Source organism: Neophocaena asiaeorientalis, unplaced genomic scaffold (assembly GCF_003031525.2).
Source record: "Neophocaena asiaeorientalis asiaeorientalis breed wild unplaced genomic scaffold, Neophocaena_asiaeorientalis_V1.1 scaffold112, whole genome shotgun sequence".
Taxonomy (NCBI): Eukaryota; Metazoa; Chordata; class Mammalia; order Artiodactyla; family Phocoenidae; genus Neophocaena; species Neophocaena asiaeorientalis.
This window is the reverse complement of record NW_020175413.1, coordinates 470175-489263: the sequence shown is the minus strand read 5'-3', so window position 1 is coordinate 489263 and position 19089 is coordinate 470175. Positions and strand designations below refer to the sequence as shown.

At 42.4% G+C, this 19089-nt stretch overlaps 1 protein-coding gene across 1 annotated transcript in view; it reads right to left on the bottom strand.

Moving 5' to 3' along the window:
* Positions 1-19089, bottom strand: part of CTNND2 (catenin delta 2) — a 427936-nt gene that overhangs the window by 205543 nt on the left and 203304 nt on the right. Inside the window, exon 8 of the mRNA XM_024767199.1 lies at positions 10402-10615. Coding sequence (XP_024622967.1) covers positions 10402-10615 — 214 coding nt within the window. The remainder of the gene's footprint in view (positions 1-10401; positions 10616-19089) is intronic.

Below are 19089 nucleotides of genomic sequence, written 5' to 3'. Positions count from 1 at the left end.
AGAGATCCTGGGCCTGGAAATCTGTATTTGATTGCTGGCGGTGGGGACTGGGAAATCATTGTTGTAAAGCAAACAGGCACTGGAAATAGAGGCCCAGGCATGTACCAGAGCCCAGCGGTGACATTGAGCAACTCCTTTAATTCCAGGCTCAGGGGACCCAGCACAATGATTGGTAAGTGGTGGGTATTGAGGAATGTTTGTTCATCCCTTTCGGGGATACAAGAATGCAGAGAATACCCTGATTCTTAGGTTAGGCACGTTGAAGAGCAGGAAGAATGTAATACACAGGAAACAATATGACATGACAGCTGTAGATACATTCTCTGGTGTTCTACCCTATGGAACGTGTAATAAAGACGGGTTGTAGAACTGATTTACAGTCAACGTCTCATCTTACCATAACATAAGGAAGCATAAACTCCTTTAAAACACTGTATATCAAAATGTCTAGCTCATTGGAACACAGGTGCCACCATCTTGGTCGTTAATAAGAGAGCCACACCCTAAAGAATATGATCTATGACTGGATGGAGGCTGGATTTCTAAAGACTATGGGACACAGCTGTGTTATCACCTACAACCTTCAGGCTTCATTTATGGGAGAGAGAAAGAAATGTCCATCTTAGTGAACACAGCTTTATTTGGGGCTTTTCAATTTTTTTAAGTTGAGCTTCACTCCAAGTAATAAATTCCCATCACTTTCTGATCTCCTTAGCCGGCTTCATTTTTCATCACGGTACTTGCCACTCCCTGAAATTACAGGTTTATTATCTGTCTTGTCCACTGCAACATAAGCTCTATGGGGGCAGGCCTCTGAGTTCCTAGCTTGAAACATTCTGAAATGGTTCTGTTGATGCATATTGAAATTACACTTAAAGTCTTGCTATAGTTCACTTCTTTACTTTGAAATCAGCTGAAGTCCATGATCTCTCCCAACTGTGCCCTTTTTTTCTCTCTTTCTCCATCCAGCTCCCTGGAGCACATGTACCACCATCTTGGCCATTAGGAGGAGTGCCATACCCTAGAGTTGGTCTCTGGCTAGAAGGTACCTGGGTACTTATTCCTATATGGCAAGCACCTAAACCTCACTGCCACATAGTAGACACTCCAGAAGCATTTGTTTAATGAATAATTAGACCCACGGCCTACAGACCTCCTTCAATCTCTAGGACTAACAGTAGGGGTGGGCAAGAAGTTAATGGCCTAAATTTCCTAATTTGATTAGGTCTGGTTGGAGAGGAAATCAGAAATCAGAACTAGTGCTGAGGTTTGCTTTTGTCTTTTGTATTTGGATATAACTGGGCAATCTACTATAGAGAGAGGTAACCCTTAAAATGGTTAAAATGACAGAGGATAAGAGTAGACATCTCTATAAAAAATGTGAGATACAGAGTTGGTTAGGAGATGAGCTGGGGTCAAGAGGCAGACGAAGCACAAACACTGATTCCTTCTCGCCTTCAGGGATCCATCACAATTCACAGCAATCGGTTGGTGGGGAATGATTCTTCCCCAGGGCTGTTGTTTCCTTTCTCTGAATGGAGCACAATGAATGTAAAACAGTCTTCTCCCACACCCCTCACTCATTCTTCCCCTGGGAGTGGAGGGACTGATTCAGGTAGTCAGTGGGCACGCAGGGCTTGGATCAGCTCTGAGTGGCCACGGGGAACTCTGGTTCCCCTGGGCTCCACGGGATGTGTCCCTGGAGGCTGGTAGCCGGGGAGGAAGGCTGCCCTGGCCCCTCTGCGGCTGTGCGTTGGTGGATACCTCTGCCTAATTCTGAGCTTCTGGATTAGCAAAGCTGCTGGGCAAACAAACCTGCAGCCTGGCCTCCAACTTGACCCCTTAGAGTAAGGAGTTGATGAGGTAGCTTCCCTCTTTATTGCATCCAGAACTTGGCTGCGGAAGAGACGGGGTAACAGAGGGTCCTATGAACTACGACCTGGGTGCCAGCCACTTGCTTTTATGTATAATGTTTTATTAAAACACGGCCACGCCCATTTGTTTCCGTATTGTCTACAGCTGCTTTCACCCGGTATTAGAACTGAATAGTTGTAACAGAGACTCTATGGCCTACAAGCTAAAACAGTCACCATCTGGCCCCTTACAGAAAAAGTTTGCCAACTCCTGTTCTGGAATCTAGAGGAATGTTAGAAAAGCACATCGCTGCTAGAGTGCTTTCAGGTTCAAGGGCAAAGGGAAAGTAAAGGGAACGCAGAACTCAATTCCAGCAAACAGTTCTCTCCCTACGCAAGTTAGGAAGCAGCGTCCAACCAAGGAAGCCAGTGTAGCAGGTGGAAACTCAACTGAGTTCTCCTGAAAGGTATGGGGCACGAGCAGAGGGGAATGCTTCACAGACATGCATCCCATCGCAGCGGTTAAAAGGAAGACGTGGATCTCAGGGCCCAGAACACGAACAGAGACAGAGACTTGAGCAGCACAGAGCAGAGGTGCCCCAGGAAGCACCCTTTTCAGCGACATCAACAGTGTCTTCAGGGACTTCCCTGGCGGTCCAGTGGTTAAGACTTCCCCTTCCAATGCAGGGGGTGCGGGTTGGATCCCTGGTCGGGGAGCTAGGATCCCACACGGCTCGTGGCCAAAAAACCAAAACGTAAAACAGAAGCAACGTTGTAACAACTTCAATAAAGACTTTAAAAATGGTTCACATCAAAAAATAAAAAACTTAAAAAAAAACAAGAAAGAGTGTCTTCAGTCTGGGAATCTGTGGAGGGCGATTCTGCACCCTGCACGGGGCTAGGCGATTTCACAATTCCAAAGTACAAAGCAGGGAAAGGACTGTGTGGCACAGGGTTGAGAGACATCTGTGAACAAGTGAGCGTGGAAGGCATGTCATCAGACAGGACACACGCCCTCGGCGCAGAGCTGAGACACCCAACTCCCCAAGAGGAAATTAACAGTCAAAGGTTTCAAGCACGCAGGAAGGGAAAGGAGTCCCCTCTGGTGACACCTGCTGTGGTGGGTCCGTGCTGTGTCACCCCGCAGAGCTGCAGCCACGCCTCCCAGAATTCCCTTCCCTGCACGTTCCAGGTTGAGGTTGTCAGGGGAGAAATCTGCAGGCAATCTGGAAGGTTCGGGGAAGCAGCAGGCGGTGAGCTCTGGAGGGCAGGGGGCACCATGCTTCCCCACGTCCTGGGCCAGGCAAAGGGCTACAGCAAAGGGCGCCAGCTTTCGTGTGTCTCTCATGTAGCCAGCATGCAGCCAAGGAGAGGCAGAAGAGGGCGCCAGGCTGTCTTCACGGGTGCCCGCTGGTCCTCGCTCTCCCCTGCTTCATATTCAGCTTTCCTTCCTCACCTTTACCTGCCGACCTACATCAACTTCAGCCTCAGCGCCAGACACAGAGTTACAGCCTTCCGCAGACTTCTCCGCCAGCTCCTGCTGGGATGTCAGGTCTCATTGTGATAATACATCCCTTTCTCCAGACCACTCATTTTGCTCATGCTTCTCTGGTCAAACCCCAGCTGAACACACCTGGTGAAGGCATCTAAATATTCCAAGATGGCAGCAATGTATACAATTCCAATTTCCCAAGAGGAGACTATATGCATGAATGCATAACACCTAGATGAACCTTTGGCTGGGATTTTTTTCTCCTGAGTCAATTTAAGTTCACCCATTGTGGACTCTGGAAGCCGGATACCACCAGACTGGCCTCGTCGGACTCACTGAATCCAAGGAGATCTTCATTTACTCATCTTTCCTCTGATACTGTGGTTGGCAAAATAATGGTCCTCCAACAATGTCCACAGAACCTGTGAATATGTTACCTTATATGCCAAAAGGGACTCTGAAGCTGCAATTAATTTAAGGATCTTGAGATGAGTTGAGTCTCCTGGAGATGCCGGTGGGCCCAGTCTAGGTACGTGGGTCCTTAAAAGCAGAGGACCGTTCCAGGCAGCAGTCATGGGGAATGTGACTGTGGAAGACTCATCACTGATGCCATGTTGCCAGTTTTGAAAACAGAGGAAGTGGGTCACAGTTAGGGGATGTGGATGGCCTCTAGAAGCTGGAAAAGGCAAGGCCTGCCCCCCGTAAAGTCTCCAGAAAGGAACACAGTCCTACTGACACCTTGATTTTAGCCATTTTAGCCCAGTGAGACTTGTGTTGGACTTCTAGCCTCCAGAACTGGAAGATAATAAATTTGCATTGTTTTAAGGGCTAAATTTGTGGAAATGTGTTGTAGCGGCAATAGGTAATCAATACGGACTTCAGTAAGTGACTGCCAGGGTCTTGACTCCGGCTGGTCCTGGGTACCCACCTGTGTCTGGGATAACCGTTCTTGAGGGCTGAGGGTGGCTTCTTTCTTAAAGGTGACGGGCACACGCCAGGGTTCACATCCTTAAACAGTGAGAAGAGTGGGAGCTGACACTGAAATAATGCATCTTCTGAGGGCCCTGAAAGTATGTCACCAGTTCCAGTGTGAGGTAGCCCCTGTTGCTGAAGAAACCAAACCCCAGAGAAACCTTCTGGCAGAGACTAATAAAGAAGTCTAGAGAAGAATAAAGAAGTTGGGGAGGATGGTTTTTACACTTTAGTTAACTTAAGAATCGTGGTCTTTGAACTTTAACACACAATGGCAAGAGATATTGATTTTTTGGCTTTAGTTCCTTTGAACTTTAATGTCTTTGGACTTCAACATGAAAGTGGATTTAAACTTCGATTTTTAATTTCTCCTTGGGAATTTGGTATTTGGTGGGGATTATATTAAAATTCAAAGCATCTCTACATTGCTGGCATTTCATTACTTGAATGTCTCTGTTCATTTTTACCTTTATGATGATACTTAACATTATTGCAGAACCTCTGATATGCTATGTTGGATAACATGGCTGGACATTATTTGGGATAAAAAATAAATCTGGATTTTAATTTTAAATCTTGGGAAGACAGTGACCCTGGATTGACTTAAATAATGTGCTATTCTGACCCATTTCATACCGCTTGGTATAATTTATAAAATGCCCACCAGGAGTCCCAGGTGAAGACCAAAAAGTCCCAGGAAGATGGAAGAAAGGCTACTTTGACAAAATGCTTGGCTCCTGCTTTGGAGAGATAAGCCATGCCTCTGGCTGATCATACAAATAAAATAAGAGAAAAAAACAAGGCTGAAGGATGCTAGTGGGGAAAATGCTTCTCCTCTGTTCCAATGTCTCCTTCCATAAAGGGTGTTTGTTACACCCCAGAATTCTTTTGAAACAGTAAGCTCACTGGCTAACAGACACAGAGTAATGCCTCCAACCTGGCTTCCATCGGCAGTAGAGATAATATTTAGTAATATTTACACTTTGTCTACCAGACTTATGGTTTTGGAGGCTAGAAATCCAAGATCAAGGTGTTAGCAGGCTTGGTTCCTTCGGAGGCTGTGAGGGAGAATCTGACCACGCCTTTCTCCTGGCTTCTGGTGGTTTGCTGTCCATCTTTGGTGTTCCTTGGCTTGTAGAAGCATCACCTCGATCTCCACCTTCAGCTTCACATGGCCTTCTCCCTGTGTGTGTCTGTGTCCAAATTTCCTTTTTTCATAAAGACATCAGCTATATCAGATTAGGGGCCTATCCTACTCTAGCATCCGAACTTAATTACATCCGAGTCACGTTTTGAGGGTCTGTGGGTTAGGACTTCAACATATGAATTTTGAGGGCATATAACTCAACTTTGGAGCCCTTTGGAGACTAGGCATTAAATCAAATGACCTAATGCCAGTAAGTAAAATAGTTAAACTGAGGCCTGTCTCCTTAGTTAAAAGAAAAGACTATTTGGGAACACGAAGCATAAAATGAAAAAATATACTCTGCTCTTGGAGAAGTAGAACTCTTAAGGACACTTGCTTTCAACAGAAATAAAACTTATTTATTAAGTGCTATGGTTTAATAAAGATTGTTTTATTATGATTTGTAAAGCATTCTGAAATCTTTAGTTGGGCATTTCAAAATTTAGGTTATTTCCATCTTTAGGGAGAGAAAAGTTGTATTAGTCAAGCCCAAAGGACAGGCAGCAGTTCTAATCAAAGTTTATTTGCTTAGGAACATTTCAAGTAATGGCCAGCATGAAATAGCTTCAACTGGATTTAAATAAAATTCTGATCATCATCTCATAGTAATTATTGCATAGGAAGAAAATTATTTATTGCAAGGCCTAACAGGCAGTGGCAAAATATATTCTGCTATGAATAGATACTGAAGTGCAAACAGCTGTTTTTTTTAAGCAAGCATGGTTATGTGTTGAATGTAAATGCATGTAAATAGCTCAATTTTTAACATTTTATTACTGTTCAAACTGTTTGCCAAGGAATACTCAGTAAATAAGGTAAAGTTCTGCAAAGTCATTTAGTTCTTTTAGTCTTTTATTGTTTATAATTTGGTGCTCTCGACCCTTCTGGATACAGAGCTTAAGTCTAATCTAAAGTCTGGTTTATAAACATGCTTTATTTTTTTTTAAATCACTAAAATTGTTCTTTCGAATATTTGTTTACAAAACATCCTAGTTTGTAAATATCTAGAGAGGAATTCAAAGTGTCTGTCACCCTCCCTTCCCCTATAATTTTTTTTTCAATGCACATTTATTTTCACAAATTCACTAACAGGCAGGAAGGAAAATACAACAGAAAAAACTTCGTGTACTAGAGACAGCCTGGGATGTCTTTATTCCTTGCTGAACGATTAGGTCTGCTGAAGAATTACAAAGGGAGTAATGGGCAGAGTTGTTATGCTTGAATCACTGTTTTTTTGATCCATGCACGAGTGTCTAACCTAATTCCAAAAAGGTTTTGAGGAGGGTCCTTGTGACAACAGAAGTGAAGTAATCCTTTTACCCTCTACTCCACCCTCCAAAGCCATCACCTCTTTTTTTTCCCATAAATTTATTTATTTATTTTTGGCTGCGTTGGGTCTTTGTTGCTGCGCGTGGGCTTTCTCTAGTTGCGGCGAGCGGGGGCTGCTCTTCGTTGCAGTGCGCGGGCTTCTCATTGCGGTGGCTTCTCTTGCTGCGGAGCACGGGTTCTAGGTGCGTGGGCTTCAGTAGTTGTGGCACATGGGCTCAGTAGCTGTGGCTCACGGGTTCTACAGCGCAGGCTCAGTAGTTGTGGTACACAGGCTTAGTTGCTCTGCGGCATGTGGGATCTTCCCGGACTGGGGCACGAACCCGTGTCCCCTGCATCGGCAGGCGGACTCTCAACCACTGTGCCACCAGGGAAGCCCTTCTGAGCTCTTTATAGAACTAAAACCCCCAATAAATAGAAGATGTCAGCATTCTTCATTCTAGAGAAGACCACCTGAGGCCAGATTAAAAGGAACCAGAGAAGCTCATCAAGAAGATCACCTGAGACCAGATGAAAGGAGTGCAGGCCCTGCACACACCCTAATCTTATCAGCAGCCCCACCTTTGAACTATGGTTATAAAACTCCTCACCAAATCCCCCTGGGTTAGGATGCACGGGGACACACAGGAGCCTGCTGGCAAAGCAATAAAGCTGTTCTTTTCTACTTCACCCAAAACTCTGTCTCTGAGATTCGATTCGGCACCGGTGCACAGAAGCCGAGTCCAAGACTCTCAGAGGAGAGGAAAGAGGATAACACATAAGAGAAATGGAGGACTGGATAACCTTGAAGTTCAATTGGGTTGGCGGTACTAAAATCGTGGATTCTCAAAGCTCTGCAGGAGCCAGCGGAACCCCAGCTCTCACAGCTCACTTTGGCGGTTGACCATGGCTGGTGCTAAAGATGAAAATGACTCTCTAAGCCTCTTGGAGGTGAATCCATTTGCCTCATTTGACTTTTTTCTTCAGGCAGTGGAGTCAGCTTTGGCTAGATTTGCACCTTGCTGCTCTGTTTAAATGGAAGTCAGCGAGCCTCGCAGGCTTCCAGGCGGCCCCAGGTTTCCACCAGCGTGGAAATTTAGAAGGCTTTGTCACTAAAGACTGACCTGCAGCGGCAATTCCTTCCATGCTGGATTGCTCTCCTAGATGCTTGCCTCGGACTTCCTTTTCTAGAGGGGGAGCTTGGCCAACGTGCTTGTTGTTTTGCAACGGCATCCACCGTGGCGATTCCCGAAACCGGGAGCTTCAGCCAGTCTAAATGTTTTGACAACCTAGTTTTCTTTGAAAAAGGTGAAATTCGTGCCTGAAGTTCAGCCGGGCACAATAAGACCCTGCCTCTGGAAAGGCATAAAACATCTATTGAAGTAGCAACCACTGTCACCCTGAATCCATTCGGCTCTGATGGCTTGGATGGCGTCAGGAGAAGACAGCATTTTTTCTAGGAGAGAGTCTGGGCCACAAGCTCTTGCTGATGAGGAAACAGTGGGTCATGATTTGACAATGGGTGCAAACTTTTGTTCTTCTCAAAAGGAGCAGAATAAGAGGCATACGGTTTCTACGTGTAACAAGTCCAAGCATCTTTCCTACAGCCAAAGCTTTACCAGGAAAGGAAAGTTGTGGACATTCTGAAGAGTTTATATCTGCCTTTGATGTTTCCAAATGGGGCTCACACAGAAATTTTTGATGTTGCTCAGGGGCACATAATGAGTGACACCCAGCATCTGTCGGAATCAGAACTAAAGGCAAGGGAGGAGCCAGCCTTCGTTTCTTTCACAGCAGCTTCAAATATCACAAGAAGCGCAGGGCGTGCTGTGGTAGACAGCGTCATGGGGCACAGGCATTGCTGCCATCTCCTTTCTGATTGAAGCCATCAACACCGCAACCTTTTGCATGGGGCTGAGTTTCTCTGGCAATGAGATAAGCCATCACAGAGAGTGCTTCAAGACAAGGGATTTGTGCTGGAGCAAATCCAAATTTTGGTAGAATCCAATTCTTTTCAAATCATGAAATGGATGCGTAAGTACACAGCGGGGTGTTCCTTTAGTTGTGTTGGCCTCATCCATCCACTGGCAAGGAAGCCAGTGCACGGAAGCACCATGGTGTTTGTTTTCCATCATGCACATTGAGTCCTTTCACTTGCAGACATTTCCAATTTAAACATGATCCATAAAAATAAGCACAGGTGTTCATAACTTTAATGGCAGGGTACGTTTTCAGTTATTTCACTCATCCCCAAACTATCCTACACATCATAATATATGCATAACAACAGTTTTTCCTTCCCTGACCCTGTCACCTCATGCTAGTTTAGTGTGAAACATTACTATCATAAGACAACCCTTGACAACTTTTTTTTTCCCCACAAAGACAATCCTCCACGTAGAGAAAGAAAAAAAAAAAAAAAAAGAAAAGAAAAAGAAAAAAACAAAAGGAAAGACAATCGGGAGTCTAGTTCTAATTTAGCTAAGTACAAAGGAGATGTGACAATAATCTTAAAGGGTGTAAGTTAAAGAAAACATACTGCAGCTGGGAGTCCTGACCCAAGAATGAACAAATATTTATGACTCTAGCTTCGGTAATGTATTTTCTTAAATGAGCAACTGCGTAAATGCTCATCAGCATAGTTTCAAGGAACTTTTAGAGTTGAGACAGAAGGTCAGTGGAAACATGGATACTTAAAAGATCCTTCTCTGAGAGTCAACCTTGCAATCCCCTTGCCAAATACTTGAAGGAGTACTTTGATGAGCCAAAAAACAAATATCACATAGAACAGCAATATATGCATATATATATATATATATATAATCAAGAAGAGTGATTTGAAATTCTGTACTGAGACCACCGATACCCATAGCCCTCCAACAAGTAAAACTGCACATGTAAAAAGTGAGGGGCAACAGCAAATGACTAATGTTTCCTGTATCCATACATATTCCACAAAGGCACATGCTAAATGCTTTACATTTTTTCATTGATTAATCCTATGGCTCTATAAGGTAGTTACCATAATTATGTCCATTTCACAAAACTCCAAAGTCCTATGCCCATGGAAAGGCTTTCTCTTATGATCACTTTTGAGAAATTCCTTAATCTGTAATTTTATACAACCTAGGGGCTTTTATTAGGCATAAATATTTTATCCAAGAAATTGACTGTTAAGTAAAATAAGCTCTCTGTTGTTAACCACACTCTAAGCCAGAATATATACCTGATTAACAATAACTCGCATGCCCTGTCCTTTCATCAATTATGATTAATGTCATTCTAATGATGACCCATGGGTATTGTAAGATGTCAACTACTTCTAAATCAAATGACAAAGACTGAAACACGGTCATAGAATTTTAGGAGGGTTATGTTTACTGGATGCTAGTTATTAAATATGACCCATCTCCCGGCATGACACCTGATACCCTTTCATTCACGTTTGTTATTTACAGAGACACATCGGGACGACTGGTGTTATTAGCTCTCAGAGAGGCCGGGACCGTAATACTTGGTGAGCACATTGCAACCGTGCTGGATGATGGGAAATTTATCTGAGAGTCAGTCATGCCGTTAATAAGGATTCTGACCTGTGACCAGCTCTCGGATCTCCAAGTCGGTGGTCTTGCGGAGCAACCTGACCAGTGCCGGGATGCCGCCACAGTTCTTCAGGGCGATTTTGTTGTCATCGTTGGCTTTCCCATACACCAAGTTTCTCAACGCCCCACAGGCACTACGGTGGACTTCCGTCATCCGATGGTCCAGCAGGTCCACCAGGAGCTGAATACCTCCTTGTCTCCTTATCTGAAGGAGTAAAGGAGAAAGGAAGGTTGCCTTAGAGAGGATGATTTCACTATTTAAAGCCCAACAGGGTTTCCATATGAGGTAGTGGCTATCCATACAATTAATTACACTTAACTGAATGAAGGCCTTTTACAAAGGGAAAAGAAAACAAATTATTGCTCTCTTTAGATTCTATTGCTTTTACTTGTTTTAATATCCTACCAATAAAAATTCAAATGCATTTCCTTTCAAGGCGCAAAATTTTGAAAAGATGATTTTAACCTCCTAATGGGTGTCTCAGCCATTTCTCTCTATAAAAATATGCCACAGGGCTTCACTGGTGGCGCAGTGGTTGAGAGTCCGCCTGCCGATGCAGGGGACGCAGGTTCGTGCCCCGGTCCGGGAAGATCCCACACGCCGCGGAGCGGCTGGGCCCGTAAGCCATGGCCGCTGAGCCTGCACATCTGGAGCCTGTGCTCCGCAACAGGAGAGGCCACAGCAGTGAGAGGCCCGCGTACCGCTAAAAAAAAAAAAAAAAGCCATATACTCAGGGCATGAAGCAGATGGATGGGCAAAAGAATGCTTCTCACTCCTAAGACTTATTAAATGTAACCGCTGTCTTAAAGGGCTGCAGGATTGCTGTACAAAATGTGAAAATGATGCTTCATAGGGGAATGCTTCCCCAACCTTTCAAAGGAACCAGAAGCCAAATGAAAAACCAGAAATGACACAAGTCTTTTCATCTGAGAAGACCTGGAAACTAAGAATGTCACCCACAATGGCAGCTGGTCTGAACACGAGGACCGAGTCATGTTCTGCGGAACGTAGGTATTTGATTAATAACAACAGTAAAATAATATTACATTTGGGTGTTCTTTTTACCCAAAGAAAACGTTTCTTTTTTTAAATAAGTAAATAAATTTAAAAAAAGCTCTTGCACTATGTTTCCAGATGTGTTTTCTCCTTGCTGTCCTTTAATAGTCAGACCCATTTCAAAATTTAAAGTGCAAACAAATGGTCTAGTTAACATACAGAACATTTCATGGAGTTTTCATTAGCAGAGCTCTATTTGAATATTTCTGAATTTGGAAGAAGAATACATACAATTCACTCAGTAATATTCTTTCCTTTTTTTAACCTCAATATCCCTCAGGGATTGAAGAATTATAATTTGGCATGAATAAATATAATCTGACACCTTCCCTACTTAGTTTTCTGATTACAGAAAACTCATTCATCCCACAGACGTGCAGGGGCACAGGGCCGGATCCCCAGACTCTTTCGACAGTGCTCTAGTGCCACGTTCTCCAGGAGGCCACTCAGCTACACTGTTTAAAACTGCCATCTGAATCACACCACCTCCCTAATCCAGCAGTCTTGTTTCACCTTCATCTATCATAGAATCCTTCATAGCATTTGTCCTAACTTCTTTATTATGTTTCTTGTTATTGTCTGTCTTCTGCTAGAATGTATATTCTTGGAAGGCAAGTCTCTTTGTCTTGTTCATTGGTAGACCCCCATCCCTATTCCAAGTGCAATGCCAGGCACACAGTAGAAGTTCAGTAAGTATTTGAGTAGATGCGGAAGGATTACTTGTTATAGCAGTGTTTCTCAGGTCAGCTAACTCAAAACTGAGTAACAGTCCTCTTTAAAGGAAAACAAAACAAACAAACAAACAAAAAGCCCTTTTGTAAACATCTAAGAACATCTCCAAGGGGCTACTGCAGCTCTTCTGGGACCAGCTTACAAAAAAATGAGGATGCATGTCTCACACATAAGGTGGACCATCTCATGATTCAGAATATGCCTGGAGGAATTATTTTCATCCATCAACCAAATGAAAACAGAGAAAGTTGAAATCCTCCCAGAACTCATGGACTCTAGGTCCCTAATTTAGAAAACATGACTGTGGTGTCACACCTCCCGTGAGATCAGGATCAGGGATAGAGGAGAGGAGAGGAGACCTCCACACAGCTCCACCCCCAGAGGGGGACAGGGGTGTAGAGACAGGCGTTAATGTCCCCGAGGTGCCTGTACAGTCTGCATTGGTGATAGCACCGGTGCAAGGTGGCTAAAGGGACCATTGGGGCAATTAGAAAAAGCTATCAAAGGATCAGAAAACCACTTTTTCTCAACCTACAGTTTGACCCAGGGCCTGCTTGGCACTCACCCAAGAGAGCTGAAATCTCTTGCTATACATGTGACCCGTAAATACATCTGAGCTTTAACACATGCATTTTATTTTTATTTCCATTTGTACAAAAAAGGTTAAACTATGAATGTCATTTTCTCAATGTTTTTGTGTCTGCGTGTATGTGCTGTACGTTAAAATTATCTAGGTTTAATTATTTTAATAATGAAACTATTATAAAAGTGGTAATAAAGCCATTCTTACAGTTCACCAATTGGTTATGTATTAAAGATAAATGGTGAAGTCAATCCATCTATCTCTCTACCTTAGCTATTCTGTATATTTTAGTTAAGATCCCTAATTTACGATATTTCCCATTCATATGACTTAATGAATTAAGCTATTAAAATACTATTCCAAAGCTTGAAAAGGGAAAATGAATTCAAAATGAAGGCAATATCAATTCTTAATGTATAATGAGAAAATGCTGTTTTCAGTGTGACCCTAATTAATGCCATATATCCAACTTTATAATGAAACCTTCAATTCTATTTTAACCCATTTAGAGCAACACAAATAAGATTAACTTTTTCATTTGCTCTTATTTTGAGGGTCACCGGATCATCAATATAAAAAAAAAAAACTTTTGTTTTCTTGGGATTGAATTTTACCTAAGCATATGAGAATCCTACTTCAGTTTTCTGAAGCCAAACATTCGTCAGAGTTGACCATCACAGATGTGAATGTGATGGTCAGGTCCTTGGTTCTGCCCCCTCCTGCAGCCTCCCCGCTCCCAGCAGGACCCGAAAGAGAGCCGTAGGGCAGACTTTCAATTCTCTTGCAGGGTCTTGATTCCTTGCAGGACCTCTGGTGGTATGGATGGGTCCAATGTTGCCCTGTTCACTTCCCCTCTGCTTTTCCCCGGATCCTCTCTCTCTTCAACTTCTCCTGGCATCCAATTCTTCTAGTTTCTTCTTGTGTCCAACCTTAAGCTCTTATAAGGCTCCAAACAAACCCACTGTAAACATTAACAAAGTACAACTCTCTTTGAAAGATGATCAGGGGAAACTCTCCTTTCTAAAAAGGTACCTTTTTTTTTTTTTTTTTGTGGTACGCAGGCCTCTCACTGTTGTGGCCTCTCCCGTTGCGGAGCACAGGCTCAGGACGCTCAGGCTCAGCGGCCATGGCTTACGGGCCCAGCTGCTCTGCGGCATGTGGGATCTTCCCGGACCAGGGCACGAACCCGTGTCCCCTGCATCGGCAGGCGGACTCTCAACCACTGCGCCACCAGGGAAGCCCCCAAGGTACCTTTTTAAAAGGTACTTCCTCTCCTGCTATTTTTCTTTAAAGCAGTCTATTTTTCTTTAATCCTCTCCAACGATCACTCCACATCCAAGAGGCAGGGCCCTTGTTTTGGTCCCCATGCTATCATTTCAGGCCAGTGTACCCCTTCTTCTTCCTCCCTTCATCATCCTCACGCAGAATTCTTCAAAAGTCAAATCTTTAAAAATTCTAGGTCTACTATTATTGAAACCAAGTCAATAAGACGTTATATAATATCATATCCAATCTCTACAAATCATAACAAAATCAAACCCAGGAGCAGAAAGCCTGTCACAGAGTGCTGAGTCAATAAATATGGATCAGATGAGTGGAAGAATGGCACAGTGTTTATCATATGTCAGTTTCCTTCTCTCTCTTTAAAAAGTTTCTTTTAATAGAAGTTATTTTTTAGAGCAGTTTTTTGTTCACAGCACGTTTGAGCAGAAAGTACAGAGATTTCCCATATACCACTGCCCTTACACATGCACGGTCTCCTCCATTATCAACATCCTCCCCAGAGCCCTACATCTGTTACGATCTGTGCACCTACACTGATACACCATTATCACCCGAAGTACACAGTTTACTTTAGGGTTCACTCTTGGGTGCTGTACATTCTATGGGTCTTGATAAACGTATAATGACATGTATCCACCATTATAGTGTCACATAGAATAATGTCACTGCCCTAAAAGCCCTCTTTGCTCTGCCTGTTCATCCCCCCACCCCTCCTCATGAACCCCTGGAGAAATCACTGATCTTTTTACGGTCTCCACGGTTTTGCCTTTTCTAGAATGTCATCGAGTGGGAATCCTCCAGTAAGCAGCCTTCTCAGACCGGCTTCTTTCACCTAGTGTATGCATTTAAGATTCCTCCATGTCTTTGCACAGTTTTGACAGCTCGTTTTTTTTTAGTGATGAATCACATTTCACCGTCTAGATGTAACATAGTTGATCCATTCACCTACTAAAAGACATCTTGGTTGCTTCTATGTTTTGACAATTAGGAAGAAAGCTGCTATAAACATCTGTGTGCAAGTTTCTGTGAGGACATACATTTTTAACTCCTTTGGGTAAATACCAAAGAGAGCTATTGCTGGGTTGTACAGTGAGAGGATGTTTAGTTTTGTAAGAAACCACCAAACTGTCTTCCCAAGTGGCTGTACCATTTTGCATCCCACCAGTAGTGAATGAGAGTTTCTGTTGCTACACATCCTCGCCATCATTTCGTGTTGTCAGTGCTCTGCATTTTGGCCATTCTACTAGATTGTAGTAGTATCTTATTGTTGTGTTTCTTTCTCTTTTCATTCTGACTGTGTGATTCCAATTTATTTACATTAATACAAATCATTGAAAAAAAACTATCAATACTGAAATACATATAGGGAAACAATAGCTTGAGTTGGATCTGGACTGAACAAATCTCACATCTCCTACTTTCTTGAACTTGACAGGGAATGACTGGAGAGGGCTTTTCATACATAATCCGATTAGACAATCTTTTTTTTTTTTTTGCGATACACATTTTTTTGCTTTGTTTTGTTGCGGTACGCAGGTCTCTCACTTCTGTGGCCTCTCTCGCTGCGGAGCACAGGCTCCTGACGCGCAGGCTCAGCGGCCGTGGCTCACGGGCCCAGCCGCTCCGCGGCATGTGGGATCTTCCCGGACCGGGGCACGAACCCGTGTCCCCTGCATCGGCAGGCGGACTCTCAACCACTGCGCCACCAGGGAAGCCCTGATTAGATAATCTTAAATTCGTTTATTAAATGATTCTTTGATACATGGTCCACTTTAGTTCCTGTGCCAATAGCTCATGTTTATTTCTCTGCTAAGCTGTGAACTTCAGGAATTTAGATGGAGGAAGTAATCTATATAAGAAGTAAGAAAGTTGGAGGCTAATGAACTCCATACCCAGGGGAAATAAAAATGAATTAACCAATCAAACAAAGCAAAACTTTGCCCTGCTACCTGTCCTTTTAGGTTGTTTACAAAGAGAACCTTCTTAAACCTAATGTAGACAGTCTCTTGGGGATGAAAGCTGGGTTGTATGCGCAAAGAATCAGTAAAGCTCATCCAGTTTGCACCAGGGAAGAATGAAACAGCTTATGTACCTTTGCCATCCAGTCCACTGTTTAAAAGAGCTTTTATCAATTTAGATTCTGGAACTAAAATTATCTAAAAATCTTTCAGGAGTAGGATGCAGGGGTTTTCTTCTTTGTCCCTTCATAACAAGGCAGAATATATATAAAACGCTTTTAACTCAGAAAACAAATGGTTGGGCAATTAAATTAAATACAAGAAAAATGCGAGTAATGCAATATCGCCCATTGCAAAAAATGGGGCCTCACCATTTAATGGATCTGGTGCTCTTAATGTTATTTGCATTCATTGAGAATAAACTATATTTACCAAATGAATTAGCTATTATCATTAAGTTGATATCAACATCAATGAATAATTTAGAACATATCCAAGTAAAGCAGTGTTTGTATGTTAATGACAGCCTTCATAAAACTTTAATGATGATGATGATGTATATCGGGTGGAAAAGTTATCAGGAAACAGGATTCCTCTTGGGAGGTACGGGTCTTCATTTAGAAAAATAGTATGAAAGGTTAGTTTGAGGATCGTCAGACCCTGAGGGCATGGGTTACAGGTGTTCATGGCAACAAATGAGATTGCTCACCTACTCTGCATTTAAAAGGGAGAGGAATTTGGAGCTGGGATTAGAAGAGAAAAGAGACTGGAGTAGCCTTTTGTCAACCTACTGGTTGGCGAGATAAGGACCTCAAACAGCTAAGGACCTGGGTATACATTTCTCTGCCTCTCTGGGATCTAGTCTACTGGAAGCAAAATGGATATGTTTTTGTGCTTCTGGCTTTGTGCTAAAAGAAACTAGGCTGGACCTGAGATGCAAAGTAAATTTAAATCCTAGTCTGCAGGACTAAGAACACATAGTACTTCCTCTTGCTCGAGATATTTATGATCAAGGCACAATGTCTGAGAACTGGTTTATAGAAAGCTGACTAAAAAGAAGTACTCAGTGATTTCAGTAAATTTCCAATTAACTGTTATTTTTCAATGGTGTTGGTTAGAAAAATTGGCAAAAAAGATACAGTTGTTTTATATTCCTTATGAATGTTTAAAAATTAAGTAATTTTCTCTGCTTAAAAAGCTACTGGAATGGGCTTCCCTGGTGGTGCAGTGGTTGAGAGTCTGCCTGCTGATCCAGGGGACGCGGGTTCGTGCCCCGGTCCGGGAAGATCCCACATGCCATGGAGCGGCTGGACCCGTGAGCCATGGCCGCTGAGCCTGCGCGTCCGGAGCCTGTGCTCCGCAACGGGAGAGGCCACGGCAGTGAGAGGCCCCCGTACCCCAAAAAAAAAAAAAAAAAAAAAAAGCTACCGGAAGATACAAAGTTTGTAGATCTGAAACCAGAGGCTTAACCAGAGGTAACTGAATCTCACTGTCAACTTTAATGCAGAAATTGCAAGGTTATCAGTTTGTAAAATACATATTTTATCTCAACGAACTCCACCTCTCGTCTTCATGGTTAAGCCATCGTAGTTTCTGTATAATTTGAGTTGATGTATGTACATGCAGTTGCCTCTGAGTAAAATAGAAGTACAATTTTTAAAGGCTAAAATCATTTTTGGTTTTATGATAGAAACTATTTTTGAGAATTTTGAGAGAAAATACATCTCTCTTTACAGTTGTGGGAAATGATCTACTTTCTCCATTCAACAGGTAAACCAAGATGACTTATGTTTCTTTTCAAATTATGTTTTAGAAAGAGGGTCTATTGTGTTTTGGTGGTGCTGGTTATGAAGCTGGAGCAACTGGATTCAAATCATCCCTCCTTCTCTTAAAACCCATGTACCCCGAGGCAAGTTACTTAAATGTCTGTAAAACATGAACAGAATGTGAACCTGTCTCGTAGGGTTGTTTTTAGGATTAAATGAAATCTCAAATGTGAATTGTTTAACAATGAGCTCAGTAAATATCTGTCAAGGAACTATCCACTGTATCAACTTGTTAAAGGATGTTCTTAATTGACTTATTACCTGGTCGATATATGACTCAACTTAAATATGCTCATATAACATATGATAGGATCAGTGAAAGGCATATAATTCAGAGTTATAACTTCATCAATTTCATTGAGTGTATAAACTGAATATTATTGAATATGTCATTAATCCATTCTGGTATACTACTAATGAGATTATATAAGGGATATATTTATTCTAGAATGAGCTGTGTGAATTGTATTGGTCATGTATAAGAAATAATATCAATATTGCTGCATCAATATTGAACCCCTGAGATATTTTGCTAGATATATTTCCAAGGGAAGTACAGTGAATTAATTGATCTATATTTTAAGAAGAACAGAAATGCAATGGTTTTTCTTGTTATAGTAACTGAATTGATCAGGAAAATAAAAAAGGCATTCAAAATAATTTTGAGGTGATACTAGTTCTGGGAAAAAGAGAAAACTTTTTTCCTGAAATATAGAGAGAATTATTAGGCAAAAAGAGAGAAGGACCATGTTTTGATTTTTAACAAATTAGCCTGTAATAAAAAAAATGCAACCAGCAGCAAAACATATAAACAGTAACAAGTTAAATGTCTGTGAAGGTTCTAGTTTCACGTAGATTCTCCCAGATGCTACTCATGCGCCATGATGTAGGATGAGTAGGGGTTTTGGTTTCATCTCTGTGTGTAGCAGAAAGCTCTTTGGTGTTTGAAACTGACATGGAAAGAATAAACAAGTCTACAACTACATTATTATTGTTATTTGAGTTCCCTTATTTTTCCAATCCAAAGGCCCCTACACTCCTAGAATCTTTGTCACCCTGGACAGATTTCCAAATCCAGCTCCCACTCCACTGAACTTGACTTCAGCTGGCACCAAATCCAGCTCCCACTCCACCGAACTTGACTTCAGCTGGCACTGAAGACCAATGGTAACCGCATGAACATATAACAAAATGGTAGGGGGGAATCTGAACATGTTTTCCCTTTTTAAAATTTTTTTT